Source organism: Dasypus novemcinctus, chromosome 2 (genome assembly GCF_030445035.2).
Source record: "Dasypus novemcinctus isolate mDasNov1 chromosome 2, mDasNov1.1.hap2, whole genome shotgun sequence".
NCBI lineage: Eukaryota > Metazoa > Chordata > Mammalia > Cingulata > Dasypodidae > Dasypus > Dasypus novemcinctus.
Genome location: NC_080674.1, coordinates 92,888,950 through 92,913,033, shown reverse-complemented (window position 1 = coordinate 92,913,033; position 24,084 = coordinate 92,888,950). Strand labels below are relative to the sequence as shown.

The following is a 24,084-nucleotide window of genomic DNA, read 5'->3' as shown; positions in this document are numbered from 1 at the left end:
TGGGAAGAGAGGAAGCCTGAACCTGAAGAGAAGCAAGACCTGGGAAGAGAGGAATCCAGGAAGCCTGAACCCTCACAGACATCAGCAGCCATTTTGCTCCAACATGTGGAAATAGACTTTGGTGAGGGAAGTAACTTATGCTTTATGGCCTGGTATGTGTAAACTCCTACCCCAAATCAATACTCTTCATGAAAGCCAACAGACTTCTGGTATTTTGCATCGGCACCCTTTCGGCTAATAAATTCACTTTCTCAACAAAAACACCAACATATATAACTTATCCTTGCTTTGGCAGCCATGCGTTGTTTATAACGAAAGCAATGCATCAATATGTGAATGAGAAGTATAACCTTCTTTTATAAAACAGAAAAGGACAACAAGGAAAGATAAACTGGGAAAGGAAAACCAGCAAGGAAGATGTAGACCTCTGGGCTCTCAGGTAGGTGAATTGTGACTTTTAGGAAGGAGTACATACAAAAGTGAGGATCTGGAAACAAACTCCCTTAATCATTTGAGCCTAGGACCCTTTAGGAAACGTATGTATCTCCAGAGATTTTGTCCCTCAGTGGTGACCATAACTCTAGAAACTCTTCTCAGTGAGTCTATCTACTTTGCTGCCTTCAGCTGTTCTCCAATCTTTAAATCCAACCTTGATCTCTTTCCTCTCTTAAGAATTCTTGACCACCATCCATATTTCTACCTGTATATCTTACTTGTATATCTTACAAGTATCTCAACTGAACTTTCCACCAAACCTGTTCTATCTATATCCCCTTTCTTGATGAACAACATCTTTAGTCACCCCAATCAGAAACCTGAAAGTCATCCTCAGCTCCTCTCTTTCTTTTTTTTTTCTAAAGATTATTTATTTAATTCCCCTCCCTCCCCCAGTTGTCTGTTCTCTGTGTCTATTTGCTGCATCTTGTTTCTTTGTCCGATTCTGTTGTTGTCAGCGGCATGGGAAGTGTGGGCGGCGCCATTTCTGGGCAGGTTGCACTTTCTTTCGCGCTGGGCTGCTCTCCTTACGGGTGCACTCCTTGCGCGTGGGGCTCCCCTATGCGGGGGACACCCCTGCGTGGCAGGGCACTCCTTGCGCGCATCAGCACTGCACATGGGCCAGCTCCAAATGGGTCAAAGAGGCCCGGGGTTTGAACCTCGGACCTCCCATGTGGTAGACGGACGCCCTAACCACTAGGCCAAGTCCATTTCCCTCTCTGTCTTGATACCTTCATCAATAGTGGAAGACTATCAGTTCTGTGAACTCTCTTATACACATTTCCTTTCTTTCACTCATTTAATTTCTATCGCTACTGTCTCTCATCTGGACCTCTAAAACAGAACTATCTTCCCATGCACAGACTTTCAATCCACTTTCCAGTCACCTTTCTATAAAACAAATCTTGACCTAATACCCAAGACAGCTTTTGAGTCTAACTTTCTGCCTCTAGCCCTCTGCTTCCCATGCTCTGGCCACACCAAACTCTCCTACTTCAGACTTTCACAGAGTATACCCTCTGCTTTCAGTACCCTTCCTCCCACACTCAACTGAGGAAGCCGTAAGTCTTTTAAAACTCCTTGCAAATGTCACTTTCTCTGACCATTTACAACACCCTGCAGAGTGAGTTCTCTCCCTTCTCTGTTTTCCAAGTACTACAGGCTTATATGCCTCGTTTTCCAATCATAATGGAATTGTTCAGTTCTTGCCTGTCTCTCTAGTAAAACCTCTTAAATCATCCATTCATCAAGTTATTAAGCATCTTCTATGTGTCAGACATCTTCTATATACTGGGAGAATAGCAGTGAACAAAACAATCTCTCTGCTCTCATGGAGCTCATAATCTAGTATGGGAAGTGGGAAATAAATATAAATTTATAGAAAATGTCAGGTAGTTATAAGTCTTTTGGAGAAAAATAAAGCAGGAAACTCGAGTGCTATTGTAGAAAAGGTAATTAAAGATGTTCCTTTTCATTCAGTAATATTTGTACTCCCTGAAGAACATGAGGAAGACAGTCTTTCCCTGATGAAAGTAAGGGAGAGAACCATGCAGGGAACTATGAAAGAATATTCAGGGAGGAAGTGTGCTGTGGCCAGAGAGGTAAATGCGAAGGCCTCCTTGAAGACCTATTTCACTTTTTATGCCCATCACTAACGAGACCCTGGCAAAAATACAATAAATACTGGGGGAATGAGTGCTGAGATTGTGATCTAGTAAGGATATCATTTCATTTCACCTCCAGTGTTTCCCTTCTGCCTAGATGAAAAATACACAAACTGCAGTGAGCGCTGTATTTCCCTGGTGAGAATGCTATAAACAGCTATTAAAATGCCATTCCTCAACAATCCCTTCTATCTGTACTCTGCTGCACCTAATTTCTACTTCTTTGTGGTCCATACTCTATATATGATTTGTATTGCAAATATTTGTGCACAAATATTACCTTCCTTCACAATCTAGAGAACTCAGATCATGCCTTTCTTACACAATTCTTTTCTTTATACAACATCCAACTCAGGGAATTGCACATAAGAGTGTCCCCTAAATAGTGACTGGATAATTACTAACTAGGTTAGCAAAATCTTCAGAAAGGCCTCATCCCCACCAAAAGCAGAATACAGCGGAAGGCAGTATACCTTTGCTTCCATTAAGGCTTATTAGTAGTTGCCACAAAAGGGTTTTCGTAATTATTTTTTATAATGCTGTCTCATGGGTCTCTTAATACTTCCTGGCTGAGTTGGGATGCTAGTCAACTTCTCAAGGGAATTTTCTAAGCATAAATGGACGTTTCAGTAGCGGCTGATTGGGGGAGGGGAGATCGCAGGGACAGGGTGTTAACAGCAGAGGCGATTTATGAGGCTGGCAGGACCACACCCAGTTATTATCCACTTTTCCTGTCCTCACAAGGTGCTGCTGGCTGCCTCCACCTTCCCTCAGTTGAGCATGTCTACCAACTTTCCTCGCTCTCTTTCAAGGAGGGCGGGAGGAGGAGAAGAAAAATAAGGAATTTTATTTTCTAGAAAAGAAGAAAAGCCTTTCTAAGATTCCTCCCCACGATACAAGGCAAAATGCCAACAGTTAAAGCAGATACTGAATAGTCTGTCTTTAGCCGCAAGTCTGCGGCAATGACTAGTACTGAACAAATCACACAGTCACAGGATTTGGTAAGTCTTCCACCTTGAGCAAATTAAATAAATTCCCTTCTAACTCACCGCAGTCCCAGGAAGTGGAGAACACTTAAGATCTATATACGACTATTTTAAAAGACTTCAAAGGGAGCAGGAGAAGAGGAGGTAAAAGCTATCTCCCCAAATTCCTCCATCCAGAGGTTTTCTAATTATTCTCCAGCCTGACTTCCCCCCACCCACTCCCATGTGCCTCTTGAAATTCCCTCTCACCGCCCCACTCCCGACCAAGGTCCCGACTACTTCCTCTGTTACCTGCTCGCTAAGTCTTCCCGCTCGGGCAAAAACGTGCAGCCGAAGTGCCGGCTGGCAAGGAAAGGGTGCGGACAGACTGGCCGGAGCGTGGGGCCGCAGGTTCCACCTCGGGAGAAGTGCTCTCCGCCCTCCACGCCGCCCAGGGCCGCGTTCAGAGACTCGCCATCTAGCCACGCCCAGCTCGGAGCCAGGCCCCACCCCCTGGGCTAAAAGCTTTTTAGCCCTTGGCAGGCGCCGTAGTCCTCGTACAGCCGGCTTGGCCTGACTCTTTCCGCGCCGGCTGGAAGCGAGCACCGAGCTGCGCAGGTGGGCGGGCGGACCTGCAGCTTCCCCCGCCTCTGCAGTCAGACACCATCTCCTCTCTCCCGGAGGTGGAGGAAGTGTCGCCTTTGGATCTCCTTTTTGTTGAAGTGACCCCTGCATTAACTCTACCTTGTGCTGGACAGCGGGTGCTCCTGCGCCCTAGTGCAAGGAGCGCCCCCTCTGGCTCTCTGCGGAGGTGGTGAGAGGGTGCGGGAGCCGCGAGTCGTCCTTCCTCCTCCTCCTCCCCACCCCACGCATATTCCCGCTTCCCTCGCTCCCTCGCTCTGCGCTTCCTCGGGGCTGCGGGCACATAGCTTCACACCGCCGCAGCGCCGGGCGCCTGGACAGCTGCGGGAAGCACACACGCCCACACCCTTCCACCCCCGGCCGCACCCCTGCCCAGGATGTCGGCGCTCGAGTGGTATGCCCACAAGTCCCTGGGCGACGGCATTTTCTGGATTCAGGAACGTTTCTACGAGTCTGGCAACCGCGCCAACATCTGGCTTGTGCGCGGCTCGGAGCAGGACGTGGTGATCGACACGGGCCTGGGGCTGCGCAGCCTCCCCGAGTACCTGTACTCCTCAGGTCTCTTGCAGGACCGCGGAGCCAAGGAAGACACGGCGCACCGGCCGCTACTGGCGGTGGCCACCCACGTGCATTTCGACCACGCCGGCGGCCTCTACCAGTTTGACCAGGTGGCCGTGCACCACGCCGAGGCCGAGGCTCTGGCTCGTGGGGACAACTTTGAGACGGTGACCTGGCTGTCTGACAGCGAGGTGGTACGGGCACCCAGTCCCGGCTGGAGGGCCAGGCAGTTCCGAGTGCAGGCTGTCCAGCCCACCCTAGTCCTGCAGGATGGTAATGGGCCCCACGGGCGCTCACTCTCTTTAAGGGACGGGAATCGGGGAGAGACAGTCCTAGGGTTGCATGCAGCAGACCTTCTTGGCTCTAAAGGGCTTGTTTTGGCACATCGCATAAACACCACTTCAGTTTTACTCATCCCTGAGTAAAAGTACACCCAGTCTAGGCGATAGCAGCTTTCCGAACCGAGACCAATTTTGGCACAATATAGCCAAGTGAAAGCCGGCCCCACCCCCTAGTCACTTTCCTCTATTACAGTAGCTAATACTACAAGAACTTGTGACTGGGGATTTCCCATTCTTTTTCCGAGCACCTGTCTCACATTTTCAGGCGCTTTTGTAGCGAGAAGACTTTTAAGGAATGGCGCCTCAGGAAGAGAGCAAGTCATTGCGCTGACTTATCCGCTTGGTCATCACTGGGTATGAGCAATTTCCACCTGTAGGTTTAGAAAGCCGTCAGAGTAGTGGTTCCAATCTGATCGTGCATCCCTGTCTTCCAAATAGATTGTATTCTTGATGTTGCCTCATGAGAGGGAAAGCATGCTTGTGAACGTAAAAGGAGAATATGTCTGAGTCTCATGATATAACACATTAAGTGTCTGATTGAAAGCAAGGCCTGAAGATAATTAGGATATTGCTCCGGTCGTGGAAATATATGTGGTCTAATGCATAGGTAACCCTGGATTTTTTTTTAGCTATGTGAAATAATGGGGTTCAGAGAAACCCATGGAATAAAACAAAATGGAGTAGGGCCTCAGCGCCTGCCCCCTCCCCCTATGCAAGTACTTAAATAATTGAGCTAAATAACTATAACAGCAATGTTTGGTTTATTTTCTTTTTTTCTTTTTAGAATACTTTTATTGATTACTTCTTATCCTTACAACACAATTGATGTGAGACCACTGACACCCAATTAAATGACTTTAGGTCTAGAGTCTACAGAGCAAGATAGTAACGAAATAGAATTTGAACCAAGGCACAGTATATCAAAGCATGCAGAGCATACATAAATCCCATCCCATAAATATATTAATTCTGAGTAGGATCTGAAATCCCCTTCTTTCCTCTCCATTTCCAAGCCATTTTAATTGTTATCAATATATCCTTCCATGATGTAGAAAAATCCAATTCTTGCAGTACAACGAGGTGCCAGAGCTCACTTTTTGACCTGACAGCATGACAGATAAGGAAATAATCACTTTTTCTTACAGCCAGATTTTAATTTGAGATATTAAAAAATAGAAAACACAATTTATACCTTGCCCACACCACCCAAAATGACTTTTCATGAAAATTTAAAAAATAAAGCTAAAAGAACATTTCAATGGGGGTCTTATATTACCTGACAATTTGAGGTGAGAGAAAAGTACATTTACATTAAATTTTCTTTAAATTTCTGCATTTCTTGATAAAACTCATTCTTTTAGAGGTAAGATTTGCATGCAGTTACTGGGTATTCAGAACTCTAATTAATTCCAGTGAACTACATGGCACCCAGGCCAAAATATTGTTTACAGTTAATATTAAATATGTTTAAATTATTGTAAAGAATAAATTACTTTTGAGGGCACCAAGGGAGATTTATAGGCTAAAAGAGTAATTGGAATTATCCGATGCAACTCCTCTTTTTTATAGATGAAGAAAGGAATTCCAAGCAGGGTCCCATAGGCAGTTTGGTCAAGAGGTGACTAGAATCCAGGTTTTCTGAATCCCAGCTGATGGTGGAATCATAGTATTTTGGAACTTCAAAGGACCTAGGGTTACTTGTACAGTGCTTTAAGACTTTTGAAGGTGTGAAAAGAAAGCTGAATATTTACCAAACACTTTGAAGGTGATAATACTGTGTTATCAAAAGTTGTTTTTCATTAGGAGCTGGATGGCTCACCCTATCAAGTAGTGTCTAATTTCTTCTCTCCCCAGGAATGTTAATTTCCTCTCTTTTGCATGATGTGGCTTGCTAACTTGCTATTATGAAGTAATCCAGATGACTGGAAGGATGTATGAAATATTTATGTTAAAAATTCATACATAGTTAGACACACACATGAATAGAACAAACACAAACAGGGTAATGTCTTCGCTGCTTTCATGAATGCAAGGAAACTGAAGTCATTTGTTTACTACATTTCATTTAATGAGTTGATGATCACCTGTCATGGAGAAGCATAAATCTGAGCATGATATCACAAACCCAAAAGCTGTCTTGTAAATGATACATTGAAGCCAAGGAGAGACTAGAATATCATCCAGTGTGTCTTTGATGGAGGAACAACTCACCCTACTAACAGTGAAGTAGTATCTATCTATATGAAGATAGTAATATATCTTAATTGATACTCTCAACTCCTCTTCAATGGGCAAACATCATTTTTTCTGTCTTCTGGGGTTTTTTTTAATTTGTTTTTTTACAATATTTAAATAATATTGTTGTAGAAGTTGAGAGAGGTTCACTTATTTGCGTATAGAAAGGCCAGGACTCGAATGATTTTGAGAAGGAAAAATGATTTATTGATGGCCGGCCTGACTCCGGAGCTTTCTGTTTCAAACCCGAGCCCCGAACAAGAATTTTGAGTTCCTTTTATACGGAGGAAGGGCTAAATCTTCTTTGTTTCGGTGCTCAATAGGTTTAAATTAGCATATATAGCCTCCACATCCTAGGTAAGCTTTTAGCATGGACTTCATACATCCTGGATAAGCTTTTAGCACATTTGGTTTGCATTTTCCCTGAATATTTAAAGTTTATAGAGTTTGCATTGATAAACTTTCCTGGGACTGGAGTCGTTGCCATGGTTACCAAGGGTAGGGCTGCAACCTCTCACCATCCCACACCCACAAGTCAGGACCGACAGCTTAGGTTAAGGTTATCTCCGCAGAGACAAAGAGCCTCCCACCCATAGCCCATATCAATATGAAGGGCTACCAAGTGATATGAAGAAGTTGGGGTGTTTTTGTCCCTATTGTACATGTCTATAATTTGCCCAGAGTTACCATGAGCTATCTGAACCAACATTACAATGATTGTAAATATTCTACCAGTTAGAAGAGCAATTTCAAATGGACTTAAATTGCTTGGGGTTGTTAAAAACAAACAGCTTCCAAGAAGACAGCAGATTGAACAGATACATATAACTTTGCTCCTTCCCAAAATCCCACTAAGACTATTATAAAGGGAGTATAAAGGGGTTTTTTTGTTTTAAGTATAAATCCATATTGACCAGGGAAATATTTCTGATGCTGGAAAGCACATATACTGACTGAGTTAGCAGTTTTATCCTATACCACTAATGGGAAATCAAGAGCCGATCCACTTTATATTGCAAGAACCTCAGAATGCTCAGGAATTACTAGGTACCTCATTGGGCACAAAGGGAAGGCTACTGAAATAAGTAGAATTTGTGGAAGCCATTTATGAAGCTGCTAAAACCCAACATTTTCCCAAAGTGAATGCCCTTCCCCCCCAGTTACTTTATTCTCTGCGAGAGTTTAAAACAAAAGAGTTTCTTGATTGTGGGATTGAAGAATGCCAAACACTATTGAGTTTAGGACTTAATTGTAGAAAACAGGAGTTAATACATACACATATGTGCCCCCACTACTTTCCCAGAATAACAGCCAGGCCTTCACTTCCCAGGTAGGAAATTAGAAGAACCTCATCTGGGGTTCTGCCTAGCCCAAAAGGAAAAACTTTAAGGTGCTGATCCAGAAGAATCTCCTAAGTAAATACCCTGGCCTATAAGCATAGATCACTAGGCCCTAGGCATGTGCTTTAAGCCATCTTTCATCCCCACCTCCTAAATAGGCAACCAAGCATTATGGAAAATCCTCTAATCTGAGATCAAGTATGAAAACAAAGAATATAAAGCAACTTGAAGAATATTAATATCATCAGGGGCTAACAGAAGCTATTGCATCTCAGATATCCAAGAAACAATAAGCATGCTTTTAAAATGAGTGACAGGGAAGCAGACCAGGCTCAACTGATAAAGTGTCCATCTACTGTATGGAGGGTCCAGGGTTGGATCCCCAGGACCTCCTTACCCGTGTGGTAAGCTGGCCCACGTGCAGTGCTGCCACACGCAAGGAGTGCCATGCCATGCAGGGGCGCCCCCACATAGGGGTGCCCAGTAAGGATAGCCACCCTGCATGGAAAAAGTGCAGCCTGCCCAGGAGTGGCACTGCACATATGGAGAGCTGACGCAGCAAGATGATGCAACAAAAAAGAGACACGGTTTCCCAGTGCTGCTGGATAATGCAAGCAGACACAGAAGAACACACAGTGAATGGACACAAAGAGCAGACAACACAAGGGAAGGGGAGAGAAATAAAATAAATCCTTAAAAAAAAAAAAAATGAGTCACAGGCAGAACAATATCAACAACAAAATGCTCTTGGAATTTAAAACATCAGAAATTACTTATTAGAAGGTCTCTTGTGGTGATGAATGCACAATTCTATGCTTAAACTAAAAGCCATTGATTGTTCACTGGTTAGACTATATAGTATGTGACTGTATCTCAATAAAATTGCTTTAAAAATAAAAAATTTTAAAAATTTAAAAAATAAAAAATTTTTCTGTAAGATAAAGTTGGAAAACTTGTAATACAAACATAAAAGATAAGTAAAATGGAAACTAGGAGAGAAAAAAGCAAAAATATATAGAGGGCCAGTTTGGAAAATGCAACATTGGAATAATAGGCGAATAGAGAAAACAGAGGAGAGGAAATAACTCTACAGATAATTCAAGAAAATATCCCACAATCCAGTGATGTAACTCCAGAATGAAAGGCCCACAGAGTTCCCAGCACAAAGGATGAAAACACACCCATACCAAGGCACATTATTGTGGAATTTCAGGACACTTTCTTCATGCCTCTTTGGTTTCTGATGAGAGATTGGCTCTTAATCTTATTGAGGTTCCCTTGTATGTGATGCTTTGCTTTTCTCTTGCTGCTTTTCGTGTCCTCTCTTTATCTCTAATATTTACCATTCTGAATAGTAGGTATCTGGGTAGGTCTCTTTGGATTTATTCCATTTGTAGTGTTTTGCCCTTCCTAGATATTGATATTTATGCCCTTCATAAGGGTTCATTTCCTCAGATATTCTCTCTGCCTTTTTTCCATTCTCTTCTCCTTAGGGGATGCTGATAAATGCATATGTTTGTGTGTTTCACATTGTCATTCAATTTCCTGAGACCCTGTTCCATTTTTTCCATTCTCCTGTCTTTTCTGGTTCAGATGTTCTGTCCTCAAAATCACTAATTCTGTCTTCAAGCAATTCAAGTCTGTTCTTATGTGCTTCTAATATATTTTTAATCTCATTCATTGTGTCTTTTCATTCTCATAGGCTGTATTACATTTCTTTGTAGACTTTCAGATTGTTCTTCATGCTTACCCTTTTTCTTCTTAATATCTTTTTACCTCTTTAGTCATATATTCTTTCAATTCTTTGAATTGATTTAGGAGATTTGTGTGACTATCATTGATTAGTTGTCTTAGATCCTGTATCTCATCAGATATTTGGTTTGTTCCTTTGGCTGGGTCATCCCTTCCTGTTTCTTAGTATGGCTTATAATTTTTTGCTGATGTTAGGTATCTGAATATGTTGGTGAGTTTACTCTGATAGTAAGTTTCTCTCTCCTGTCTAGTTGTTTTTTGTTTGTTCATTTTGTTGTTTGTTCTACAGCTCTTCCTTGATTTTTGGTTCTGCTTATTCTGAGTCTTTAAAATTGTCCAGCTTAAGTTATCAAAATCGGGCCAGGGGCTCACTAATGGGGCACACGTTTTCTCCCAGGGATGGGGCTGAGCAGAGACCTAAAAACAGTTTTTCTCCTTGCAATTTCATGACTTGTCAGCAGATGGCACTCATCAGTGAACCTTTCCAGAGAGGAGTTTCTGATCTTTCCAAAGCTGAGATTCAAAGTGGGCTCTGCTGGCCAAATTTACTGAAGAGAAACCACCCTCTGCCTTCCCTCTTCCCTTGTACTAGCTGACAGGGATGAAAACATCTGCTTCCCTCTTAGCTGGCTACAGGGGTTTTAACCAGGCTTAATGTCTTGAGGATGGGAGATAGGGCCCTTCCCGGCTACCACAGTGGTTTAGTAACTCATGTCTATTGTTTTGGGTTCTTTGTCTCTCTGTCCCTCACTCTCCTGGTAGTTGCCCAGCCTTGTCCTGGTCTGCTGACCCCAAAGGAGTTCCCTTAGACAACTTTTGGTCCTTTCTCTGTTGTTTTTTGTAAGAGAGTTGAGCCCTGCTTGTATACTCTGAGGCCATCTTCCCGGAATTCTCTGGCCTGAATAACTGGATTGAAAGTGCTTTTGTTTACAGAGTTGGGGGAAGACTGGAGAAGAGCAGATCTGAGAATACCTTGAGAAACCCCAATCCTGGGTATGTTCAATTTTCTACCTACTCCATATCTACAGATATGTCTGGAGGGAAAGAGACAACCAGGCTTTAAAGTCATGACCATTAATTTCAAACGGGCTGTTACAGCTACCTGTCTTACTATGTTTCCCTAGTGTACTCAGTCTTCCACTCCCATCACCACTTCTACCCATCTTCCATCCTTCTATCTAAAGCTAACCTCCCTACATTTAATTAGCTACCTCTCCCTTACGTAAGGAGATAGCTCCAACAGTTGTCCCATCTCTGTCCTGCATAATTAGATTTCTCCTCTCTATTGAATAACTTCTGTCAGTTAAAAAACATGCCATGGCCTCCATATTAAAAAATAAATTAGAAGTCTCTATAAAGTGTTGTCCATACTCACTGTCTGCTGTTGCTGTCTTTCCATTCAGTCTTAAATTCACTCCCTTTTCTCTCATTCTCTCTTCATCTCATCCCTCAAGATAGGCTTTCATTCTCACAACTTCCTAAAACAGCTCTTGTCACCAAAGATGTATATGCTGTTAAATGCAACGGTAGCTTCTTTGCAGCAGCTGTTGTCATAGAGGCAACACTATCACTTGGTATCTTACTGGATTCTCTTTTCAGTTGTCATTGTTGATTTCTTCCTGTGCTCCTTCCTGTGCTCTAAACTTGGAGTACCCTGGGACTCTTCTTTTCTCTATTTATGTTTACTCCTTAGTTGATTTCATTCATTCTCATGGCTTTAAAAATCATCACTGATGCCTCCCAAATTATACCACCCCAATCTAACCCAGCATCATTTCTTTCTTGAACTATTACAGTAACCTTCCAACTGATCTTGCTACTTCTACTTTTGTTTCTCTATAGTTTCTTCCTAACATAACAGCCAGGATGATCCCATTAGAATTTGTTAGACCATGTGACGAATACTTTCCTGGAAACTTTCCAGTGGCTTGCTATATCTTCTTGAAGTAAAATCCAAAACACTGGGAGTGATCAGAAGCTTCAACATGGACTGTCCCCTTTACCACTATCTCATCCTTATATTTTTTGCCTTGCTTACACTGTTCCAGCTTCACTTGCCTCTTTGATATTCCTTGAACATGCATTCCTCTCTCTAGAATACTCTCCCTGCAGAGATCTTCTGGATTTATTTCTCTCTTCAGGTCACTATGCAAATATGATCAATGAGACTTTCCTAACAACTCTGTGGAAAATAATCTCTAGCTCCATAGGAGTTATCATATTTCCATAGTTAATTTATACTTGTTTATTGCTTTTTCTCATCCACTAGAATGTAAGCTCCATTAAGGTAAAGAATTTATCTGTTTTCTTCCACTCTATTTCTAGTAGCTAGAATAGAATCTTGCATACAGTTAGCATTCCATAAGTATTTGTTGAATGGATGAGTGAACCCAATCTTAGACATAAATTTGATTTGACAATTGAGGGAGGATGGCTGATTGGGTGCTTTAAATGAGCTAAATCCTCAACATATCAAGCAATTAATAGAAAATGGGTTTGGTAAATAAATATTTAAAGGGGTGGATGCAAATAGCTGGATATATAAACCTAGAGATAGATATCCCAGTTACAGGCCTGGATTTCATAAGAAAGGTCGTGATTGAAATTACGTATGTGGGCATTATCAGCATATGGGAGACATTTAACGCCACAGGGTACTGGCAGAGCTAATGATATTCAGCCTCTTTGGCCTTACCAGTTGTTTATAGTTGGTGTTCATTTTGATGGGTAGGTCTTAGCTGTTGCTAAATATTATGAATAGTACGTGGATATACCAAAATTCAGTAACTCTGTAGTGATACTTCTCTACAGCTTATTTTTAGGATCTTTTTAAAGGAATTTCATGCTTCTCCTTTCTGTACCTTCACTAAACTATCTGTCCCCAACAGCTCTATTATTAAACCAACTTAGCAATAATTTCTTTACCTTACCTTCCAACCATATAGTAAAAGGCATATAGTAAAAATGCCCAAGGGCATCTTAGATCTAGAATAATTATCCTATAAAGGTATCCTGGTTTCTAATGAGGAAACATTTAGAAGTCTGCTTCCATTTTTTTCCTTCCCTGAGATGCCTCCTTCATTTGTTTACTCGCTGTTTTTACTTTTTTCAGTTCATTGTCTGCTCCTTGTCTGCTTGTTTCTTCTTAGGAGGCACTGGGAACTAAACCTGGGCCCTCCAATGTGGGAGGCGGGTGCCCTACTTCTTGAGCCATATTCGTTTCCTGCCTGTTTTTGTTTTTGCTTGCTGTCTTGCTAGTTGTTGTTGTTGTTGTTTTGGCTCCTCTGCTTGTTTTTCTCGTTGTCTCCTTGTTGTTTGTGTCTTCTTTAGGAGGTACCAGAAACTGAACCTGGGACCTCCCATGTGGGAGGCAGGGGTACCCAACTGCCTGAGCCACTTCTGCTCCCCTGATTCCATCTTAATGTCATTGCTGGAAATTAAGACAAGACCAGATAGGAAGATGGCACAGCACATGAGGCTCTTTTTCTTTTTTTTACTATCACTTTCATGCCTTGAAATGGATTTCAGTCAGTGCTGAGGATTCTTGCTGTGGTGTCCTGGGAATACCATCACAACAAATTCTTCAGCTTGTCATTCTTTATTGAAGGTCTTTAAGCATTACAACAGTGGTTCCTGAACATTGATGCATGAAAGAACTGCCTGGGGAGCTTCTTAAAAACAGCAATTTCATCCAAAATTTCTGATACTACAGGACTCTTTTGGTGTAGGACACAGGAATGTTCATATTTAAATCACCCAATTCCCAGGTGATTCTGACGTAACTGGTCTGCATATACACTTGCACACTTTCACTGTTTTATAGAATTGTATAGTTCAATTCTGCATATGCAGTCTTTCCACTTCAGCCTTCTCCACATGTTACCATCACTGAAAGGGCAATATTCCCTAAGTGAGTAGTTCTCAAAAGTGTGATCAGCAGCCTCAGCATTGTCTGGGAACTTGTTATGTTAGGAACCAGAAAGTTAGGCCTCATTCCAGATCTACCAAATCAAAACTTCTAGGAGTGGGGTCCAGCACTTTGTGTTTTACAGGCCCTTCAGTTGATTCTGATTTACACTAAGGTTTGAAACCTACTGATACAGTTCATTGCTCTCCAGACCTGCCTGATAATGGGAATCACCATGGTTACTTGCTCAGCATATAGATTTCACTCCCATCCCAGGCACCAGGGAACCACTGATCTGTTTTTATCACTATACATTTGTTTTCCTAAAAATTGCTTGCAAATGTAATCATACAATGTATAGTGTTATGTCTGCCTTCTTTCACTTACCATGATGTTTCTGAGATTTATCCATGTCATTGCATTTATTAATAATTAAATCATTTTTATTATGGAGGAATATTCCATTATATGGATAGTTTTTTGTTTAACTATTCATTGTTGAAAGAAATCTGACTTTTTTCCATTTTGGGACTGTTAAGAACGATGCTGTCATTAACATTTGCATATAATTCTTTGTATAGACCTATGTTTTTATTTCTCCTGGATAGTTCCCTATAAATGGAATTCCTGGGCTGTATGGTATTGTTATTAATTTTTAAAGGAAGAACCAAATTATTTTCCAAGTAGTTACACAATTTTACATGCAATTGCAGTTATACAACTGCAGTGTATAAGGGTTCCACTTTCTCCACATCTTTGTCAAATCTTGGTTTTGTCAATCATCTTGGCCATTCTAGTGACTGGGTACTGGTATTTCTTTGTGGTTTAATTTGCATATCACTAATGACTAATTTTTTGGGGCTTTTCAGGTACCTTTGCCTTTTAAATACTTTATCGTTAAAGGGTCTTTTAAAATCTTTTACCCATTTAAAAAATTGGATTATTGGTTTTGTTGAATTGCAAGAGTTCCTTATATATTCTGGATACAAGTCCTTTATCAGATATATGTTTTGCAAATATTTTCTGCCAGTGTGTAGCTTGCTTTTGCATTGCTTAATATCTTTTGAAGCACAAATTATTTTAATTTGAATGATGTCTAGTCATTCTTTTTCTTTTTTTGCTTTTTGTGTTATATGTAAGAACTCTGTCTAACCCATTACCTTTTTCCTATGTTTTTTACTAGTAGTTTTATAATTTTAGATCCCACATTTAGGTCCATGATCCATTGATTTTACATTGATTTTTTTTTTTTGGTAATATTGTGAAGTAAGGATTGAGGTTCTTTCTTTCCTCTTTTTTTGTGTGTGCATACGGACATTCAAAGTGTTCCAGCCCAATTTATTGTGAAGACTGTTCTTCACCCATTGAATTACCTCTGTTGGAGCTTTGTCAATAATCCTTTGATGGGGCAAGTGGATGTGGCTCAAGCGATTGGGCTCCTGTCTACCATATAGGAGGTCCAGGGTGTGATTCCCAGGACCTCCTGGTGAAGGCAAGCTGGCCCATGTGATGAGCTGGCCTAAGCAGAGAGATGGCCCACATGGAGTGCTGGCCTGCGCAGAGTGCTGGGCCATGCGGAGTGCTGGCCCGCAGGGAGTGCTGGTCTGCACAGAGAACTGCAACAAAAAGAGACACAGAGGAGAGACAGTGAGAGACGCAGCAGACCTGGGAGCTGAGGTGGCATAAGAGATTGAACACTTCTCTCCCACTCTGGAAGGTGCCAGGATCGGTTTCTGGTGCCACCTAAAGAGAAGACAAGCAGACACAGAAGAACGCACAGCAAATGGGCACAGAGAGCGGACAGCAAGCACAAAACAATGATGGGGCAGGGAGAAATAAATAAATCTTTTAAAAAAAATCCTTTGATGGAAGCTGGTCTAGCTCAGTGGTTGAGTACCTGATTCCCATGTCTGAAGTCCTGGGTTCAATCTCCAGTACCTACTCAAAATAAGTCCATTGGCCACATATGTGAGGATCTATTTCTGGACTTTGTTCTCTTCCATTGATTATATATCTATCCTTTTGCTAGTATCACACTGTCTTAATTACTATAACTCTGTCATAATTCTTGAAATCCTCTAACTTGATTCTTCTTTTTCAAAATTGTTTTGGTTATTCTAGGTCCTTTGCATTTCTATATACATTTGAGAGTCAGATTTTTAATTTCTTCCAAAAGTATTTATTTGAGGCAAAAGCTTACAGTTACAAGGCCATAAAAAATCCAAATCAAGGTTGCTTTCTCACCAATCAGTTCCCACGTGTTGAAGCAAGCTGGTTGCTGATCTCTGGCTCCCTTCTCCTCTGGGCTTCCTCTTTCTCTTGAGGCTCTATAGGCCCAGCCTCTTCAAGCTTCATGCTTAAGTGATCCTATAGTCCTCTCCTGGCTTGTTTCTTTTCCAGCTTCTTGCATCAGTCTCCATTGTTCTGCTTTCTTCCCAGTTTCTGCTCTAAGTTATCAGGCACAATGTGTCATCTCTCCCCAGGGCCTCAGCTATTTGCTCCTTCTCCTTTCTTTTACATGGCAGGATCAAAACTGACAGAGGTATCTCTTCCTATGTGTCTGTCTCTCTGTGTGAATGTCCATTTATATCAGAGCCAGAAAGAGGGTGGGTACTCAACCTGAATCATGCCCATTGACATAGTCAAATCAAAAGCCCTAATCTTAATAATAAGTAATCTAATCAAAGTCCCCTCAATTGAATTTATTACAATCAAAGGGTATCACACCCAAAGGAATAAATTAGTTTATAAACATAATCTTTCTCTTTTTGGGAATCATGAAACATCTCAAACTGTTGCACTATCCTTTTATTTAGGTCTTCTTTAATTTGCTTTGACAATGTTTTTATAGTTTTCATTGTTTGGTATTCAGATGTAATAAAATACTTTTTTGTTAAATTTTTTCCTAGGCATTTTATTCTTTTTTGATGATGTTGTGAATGAGATTTTTTAAAAATTCATTTCATGATAGTTCATTTCCAGCATACAGAAATATAATTTATTTTTGTATGTTGATCTTGTATCCTACAATATTGCTAAATTTGGTTTTAGTTCTGGTAGTGTTTTCCTGGATTTCCTGGGAAATTCACTAACAAAGTCATCTTTGAGCCTGGGCTTTTCATTCTGGGAAGATTTTAAATTATTAAATTTATTTCTTTACTTTAGATATGTCTATTTATATATTTTATTTTTCTTGGATCAGTTTTGCTAATATGTTTCTATATTAGAACTTTTTTTTACCTTATCTAGGTTGTCAAATTTGTTGAATTAAAGTTGTTCATACTATTCCCTTTTTATTCTTTTAAAATATTCTTTTTTAAGTTTCCTTAGGGGGTGTAGTAATGTCTCTTCTTCCTGATTTTGGTAATTTGTTTTCTCTCTAATTTTTCTTGATTTGTCTAGCTAAGGATATTAACAACTTTGTTGCTCTTTTATTTTTTTAAAGGTTTATTTTTACTTATATTTCTCCCCTCCCCCCCCATTGTCTGCTCTCTTGTGTCCATTCGCTCTGTGTTCTTCTGTGTCTGCTTGCATTCTCAGCGGCACCAGGAATCTCTGTTTCTTTTTTATTGTGTCATCTTGCTGCATCAGCTCTCCATGTGTGCAGTGCCACTCCTGGGCAGGCTGCACTTTTTGCACGGGGTGGCTCTCCTTGCAGGGCACACTCCTTGTGCATGGGGCTCCTCTATGCAGTAGACACTCCTGCGTGGCATGGCACTCCTTGCTTGCAGCAGTACTGCATGTGGGCCAGCTCACCACACGGGACAGGAGGCCCTGGGTTTGAACCCTGGACCTCCTGTATGGTAGGTGGATGCTCTATCAGCTCATCCACATCTGCTTCCCATGTTGCTCTTTTCAAAGAACCAGCTATTGGTTTCATTAGTTTTGTTCTATTGTCTCGTTTCCTATCTCATTTATTCCTGCTCTGGTATTTATTATTTCTTTCTTAATACTCACTTTATGTTTGATATGCTCTTCTGTTCCCAACTTCTTAAAGTGGAAACATTGATTATTGATTTTAAACATTTAACCCTTTATAAAGTAAGAATTTAAAGCAATAAATTTTCTTCTAAGTATTGGGTTAGCTGCATTCCATTAAGTTCATTACATTTTATTTTCATTTTTGTTCACTTAAATTCAAAATATTTTCTAACTTACCTTGTGATTTCTTCTTTGATCCATGAGTTATATAAAAAAGTCTTTTTACTATGCATATATTTGGAGATTCCCCATATAGATTTGTCTTTTTGATTTTTAATTTAATTACATTGTATTCAAAGAATGTACTTTGTATGGTTTTATTCCTTTTAAATTTATTGAGACTATTCCTTTGGCTTAACATATAGTCCTATCTTGGTGAATATTCCATGTGCAATTGAAAAGAGTGTGAATTGTCCTGTTTTGAGATAAAGTTTCTATATTGCCAGTTAGGTCAAGTTCGTTGTTAGTATTGCTGAGGTCTTTTGTATCCTTACAGATTTCCTGTATATTTGTTTTATCAGTTATTGAGGGAAAACTATTGAGGTATTTATGCATAATTGTTGAATGTTTATTCTTATTTTGATCTGTCAGTTTTGTTTCATGCATTTTGGGTCACTGTTTTTAGGTTGCATTTAAATCTGTAATCGTTTTATTTTCTTATTGTAGGGATCTAATGTATATCCTATAAAACACACTTCTTTTCTCTGTAATATTCCTTGTCTAAAAATCTATGTTGTCTTATAGTAATATAGCCACTCTAGTTTTCTTGTATTAAATTTATATGGTAAAACTTTTCAACATACTTTTTTTTAACTTAAAGTTCCTTTCTCATGAATAGAGTATGGATCAGAGTAGACTTACTGGTGTTCTGCTGGGGAAATATTGTGATTAATAAGGGAAGAAATTGTAGTAGTGATGTGGAGAGGGTGGCTATGGTGGCTGCTGATGGTCAGGAGAGGGAAGAAGAGATATGGTGCGGGGGCATTTTCAGGATTTGAAGTTGTCCTAGGTGGTGCTGCAGGGATGGATGCTGGATGTTTTGTGTCCTGTTGTGGCCCACTGGGTGGACTGGGGGAGAGTATGGACTACAATGTGGACCGCTCTCCATGTGCTGCAGCAGTTCTCCAGAATGTATTCACCGGGTGCAGTGGATGTGCCACAATGATGGAAGACTTTGTTGATGTGGGATGGGTGGCATGGGTGCAGTGGGGGGGGTATATGAGGACCTCATATTTTTTTAATGTGACATTTAAAAGAAAATCAAGGGAAAAAAATGGAAAAAAAAGTTCCTTTCTCATTTATTGCATGTAGTTGAATCTTGCCTTTTTAATCCAGTGTGACAATCTCTGCCTATGATTAGAATGTATAGTCCATTCATATTTAATATAATTATGGTATTTAGATGTGCCCATTTTGCTATTTGTTTTTATATGTCTCATTTTCTTTTTAACCCTTTTTTCTCCTTTAGTCATTTTTTTATGTTCAACAAATTCTGATTATTAAATCATTTTAATTCCTCTATTAACTTGTAAGCTATATTTCTTTGATTTTTTTCTGTGTTATCTGTGTGCTTACACTAGATATTACAATATGAATCTTTAGCTTATCATAATTTACTTTGGTTAATAACAACTTAATTTCAGTTAACTATAATAATTTGCACCCTTATATTGCCTTATCCTCCTTACTGTCAAGAACTGAGAGGAGTCTGAGATTTTACCTTACTTGCAAGCTGACAAGTGAGCTTGCCATAGTTTAATGGATTTTTGCCAGAAAAAAATGGGGTTCCTGGGTCAGAGACAAAGAATAGTTTATTACTCATATCAGGAACAGTCACCTGAGCATCAGCATTTGCACCTATTCCCCAAGCCCCAAATCCCACAAAATGTCGAAATGAGGGCTGAAATAATAATGCTGTTCACTAGAGCAGCATTTGCAAATTGTTTCAACAGGACACTGTACCATGGATGTTTTGAAAAACAAAAGTTTGGTGGTCAGACAAGTTTGAGAAATTTGCCCACTATAACTACCTTTTATATAGCCACAATATACTTTAGCATATTAAAATATCCAAGCAATCTTGCAGTGAAGAAAGCTGTTAATTTTCATTAAAACAAAAGTTCTCAAAATTATATTTGACCACAGAATCTTTTAACTTTTACACATCATAACAACCCACAGAAATAGTGTTCCACATTGCCCATTTTGGTAAACACTGGCCTAGCAAACAGTAGAAATGAAATATGGCCAATTTATTGTTGAATCACCATTAGGAAATACAGTTTTTATGAAATAAAAGTAAAATAGGCATCATCCTTCCCAAACTTTTTGAAACCATTTAATATTCTTTTATTCTTTAAATTAAAGTATACAATATGTCTATCTGTAAACTCTGTTTCCATTTGTAGGGGATGTGATCAACCTTGGTGACAGACAGCTCACTGTTATGCACATGCCCGGTCACTCCAGGGGCAGTATTTGCCTACATGACAAAGACCGAAAGATTCTCTTCAGTGGCGACGTCGTGTATGATGGATCACTGATTGACTGGCTCCCATACAGCAGGATAAGTGACTATGTTGGAACCTGTGAACGACTGATAGAATTAGTGGACAGAGGTCTGGTAGAGAAGGTGCTTCCTGGGCACTTTAATACCTTTGGTGCTGAAAGGCTCTTTCGATTGGCTTCCAACTATATTTCGAAAGCTGGGATATGTCACAAAATTTCTACTTTTGCCATGCGATCTCTTGCTAGTTTAGCTCTTCGTGTAACAAATTCTAGGACCTCACCCTAGTATCTATACTGTTAATCTCTTTTAATTCTATAAGTTAGTCCAGTTCATTTTGTGCAGTTTGAATGATTGATAGTGAGCATTTCAAGAAGTGCTTTTATATTAATTACCATGATATATTAGAGAAAGATTGAGATTGAATAAGAAAAAAAGGGAAGTTTATAGTTTAAAGGTTTTTTTTCTTTTTTCCAAATAAGAAACCACTGAAATAAGCTTGTAATTTGCCAAAGCTGTTATCTTTTCATATTGACCCTAGAAATTACATAGAAGTATATGGGGACGCAAAGAGGTTTCTTACAGGAGGAGAAAGAACTTTTTTTGTCTCCCATTTGTCTTATTTTATTCCTAGATGACCTAGAAAAAAAGGCATATATTAAAAAAGAAAGTTTTATGTTTATACTCCAAACTTGATATTTTTGGTATATTATTTAAAGATAAAAATTCTTGAGTCTAAAATACATTATAAATCAATACAAATGTATAAATTAACACTAAAAATGATAGCTAAAACATTCCATTGTTGTGGGCCTGAATTTTTTATGCTTAATTTTATTTATCCATTCATTAATTATAGTATACATTATATGATGTACAATTTTACTTATGAAAAGTACAGTGACTTTTGTTTTATTGCAAAGCTTTAAATATAAACTGCAGAAGTGCTTAAGTAAAAAGATACTATATATTGTTGTTTGTTATTATGTAAGTAAAATTTTCAATCATAAAAGTGAAATTTAAATGTCTGTAATCTAACTGTCAGATTTCTCAAAAGGACACTGTCAGGCAAATCTGAAAATATACACATTCAGAATAATTTTTTATTGTATCCTATTTTAATATTCACAGCTATTATGAACAAAATTTTTTTCATTAAGTAGCAGCTTCAGTATACGTGTCATATTTTATAGTATCCAAACAACTATAATAATCTACAGCATTTTGATATAAACCATTCTTTTACCATACATAACATGAGGATGTACCACAGAAGGCTTTTCAAATTAATTACAAAATGTGCATTATATATTGACTTAGATTGAATTGTCTTTTTTATCCTGATTCACAACACCTACTCCTGTTCAGTATTCTTTATATGGAATGAAAAGAACTCTTTTACTGTTTAGTAAAATGTTTTGGTTTGGTGCTCTTAATAATAATTTATTTAAAAGCCTTTTGAAATATTTCATAAAGGTGTTTTCAGCTGTTCTTTTCACTGCCTTTCTATTATTGACATGTCTAAAACCAAAATAAAATAGTTTTGGAAATCAGATTTTTTAATATTAGGAAGGTCTAGCAACTTTTATTTCTGGAAAAAATATGAAACTTTTCTATCCGTTGCCACCCAGGTTTTTTAGGTTTTTACTCATTCAGTACACATGCAGACACCACACACATACACAGTCACACATGTGTATGTATATACATACACAACACTGTGCTAAACACTGTGGAAACTTAAAAAGTGAAAGAGACTACATTCTAGCTGGAGGTTGAAGACAAAACATGAACAATAATATGTACAAGAGTTAATATAAATTATACATGAGTGTCAAGGACATAAATAAAGGAGTATGAAGTTTGTTTAGGGAAAGTTTCTTGGAAGAGATTATTTTCAAGTTAGATTTGGAAAGATGATTTGTTAGGTGGTCAGGGTTGTAACAAAAAGATTTGAAAATAGGGAGGTGAGCATGACTGTCTAGAGTGGTCTGTTTCTTGACAATTTAAATTTAATTTTAGGAACCCCATATCTTCAAACACCATGTATTTTGCATGCGAAAGATGGGGTTGTGATTATATATCTGTGTCACCCTTAATGATAAGCAAGTGGTACTGCTTCATACTGCCAAATGAATTTTTACTTAGAATCGTAAATATAGAAATATATGGAATATATAGAGAAAGATAGAATATCATGGAAGTTTTTCTATGATGGTTGTTCAAGGCAGTAGCTCTGTTTCAACTCAGTGCAGCATAATGAATATAGTCTTGGTTCAGGGCAACTATGAAAAATCACTTAATGAGCCTTAAATATAGCCATTATTTTTATATCAGTAGCACAAAAGAAAACCAAAAGTCCTTAACCATTGACCATTTTATCATACTTTGGAATTTTTTTTTTAAATCAGGGTATAGTAGGCACTAAGTGTTGAGAAATATTTAAACCTGCTGAAGGACTTCCTTATTTAATAAAATTACAGTTTGTCAACTAAAAACACACTGATTTTTTTTAAATTTCCTGATTTTTTCACTTTTTCAAATTGTACTATACAATGACTGTGATATTTTGGTATTACTTCAACATGAATAAATTGGGGAAAGGATCTGTCATTCATTGAGTGCCAACGCCGGTCATTTAAAATATGCATTATTTAACTTAATTCTGGCTCCAGTGCTGAGAGATAATTGACCAAGCCTTATACAACACAAATTTGGACACAAAGCTGGTATTTGAACACAGGCTTTTCTGCCACCTTTCTCTTATACCTAAACAATAGTATAAAATTGGCCAAGTGTATTTTTCCTTTCCAAGATGCCACATGTGCCAACAGTGAATCACATGATGTTAAAGCATAATGATAACATATTTTTTAAAAGTTAAAAAAAAATATTTTCACCCTGACAGTGACCCTTGTTGTAATTTGATTTTTGGAAATATTAATATGTAAGTATAATTCTAAGTTGTCAAAATGTAAAAACATTAAGAAGTAATTTTTGTTATTTATATTGTTAATACTGAATCTTTGAAAATTCATTTTCCTTATTTGATGTTTCCTTTTAACTAAAAAGTTTAAAATAAACAAAAACCTTGTATGTTATCCTGATATAGTTGAATAAAGAGTTATGTATATTTGTTCTTGTATGGCTAGTAATATGAATGTGACATGCACAAATTGTCTTATAATTTTCAGAAAAGTGTAAGGAAACATTTGTGTAAATAAATATTAAAGTGGACATTTTAATTCAGTCTACATGCTGGTTTGTGTCTTTTTTGGACCCTAGAAATTATGTTCATAAGCTAACCCATACCTGTGCATGTAAACCTGTTATATGTGGGACCTTTGATTAGATTGCTTCATTTAAGGGCCTTTGATTACATTGCAGGACCCAGGATGGATCTTACTCCTTTTACTGGAGTTGTTTATAAACTGGGGAAACCTTCAATAACACACAAAGAAAGAGCCACAGAGACAGAGGGCAGGGACCCAGGAGCTCAGAGAGGAGCTCAGGAGAGATGAAGCCACAGATGGAGCAGCCAAAGCTGAAGCAACAAGACCCGGAAGAGAAGAAAATGGCTCTGTATGCATTGTCATGTGAGGAAGGACTCCAGGATCGCTGGCAGTCAGTCTCCTGACGATGCTTTGATTTGGACACCTTCATGGCCTCAGAACTGTAAGCTTTTAACCTAATGAATT

At 39.0% G+C, this 24,084-nt stretch overlaps 2 protein-coding genes across 3 annotated transcripts in view; one reads left to right on the top strand and one right to left on the bottom strand.

Annotated features, from left to right (window-relative positions):
- Positions 1–3,615, bottom strand: part of POLR3G (RNA polymerase III subunit G) — a 43,407-nt gene extending 39,792 nt beyond the window's left edge. For both annotated transcript variants that reach the window (XM_004470627.4, XM_004470628.5), the window contains exon 1: positions 3,437–3,615. The gene's annotated coding sequence lies outside the window, so the exon portion shown is untranslated. The remainder of the gene's footprint in view (positions 1–3,436) is intronic.
- A 40-nt stretch (positions 3,616–3,655) lies between these two features.
- Positions 3,656–23,640, top strand: MBLAC2 (metallo-beta-lactamase domain containing 2). Its single transcript, XM_004470626.2, has 2 exons — positions 3,656–4,597; positions 20,289–23,640. The coding sequence occupies exons 1-2, from the start codon at positions 4,144–4,146 to the stop codon at positions 20,672–20,674; spliced, it is 840 nt and encodes a 279-aa protein (XP_004470683.1). The 5' UTR covers positions 3,656–4,143; the 3' UTR covers positions 20,675–23,640.
- Positions 23,641–24,084: the final 444 nt, after the last annotated feature.

Coding starts and splice junctions, on each gene's coding strand:
- MBLAC2 (XM_004470626.2), top strand. CDS start 4,144: ATGTCGGCGCTCGAGTGGTATGCCCACAAGTCCCTGGGCGACGGCATT. Junction 4,598..20,288: donor CACCCTAGTCCTGCAGGATG/GTAATGGGCCCC, acceptor TTCCATTTGTAG/GGGATGTGATCAACCTTGGT.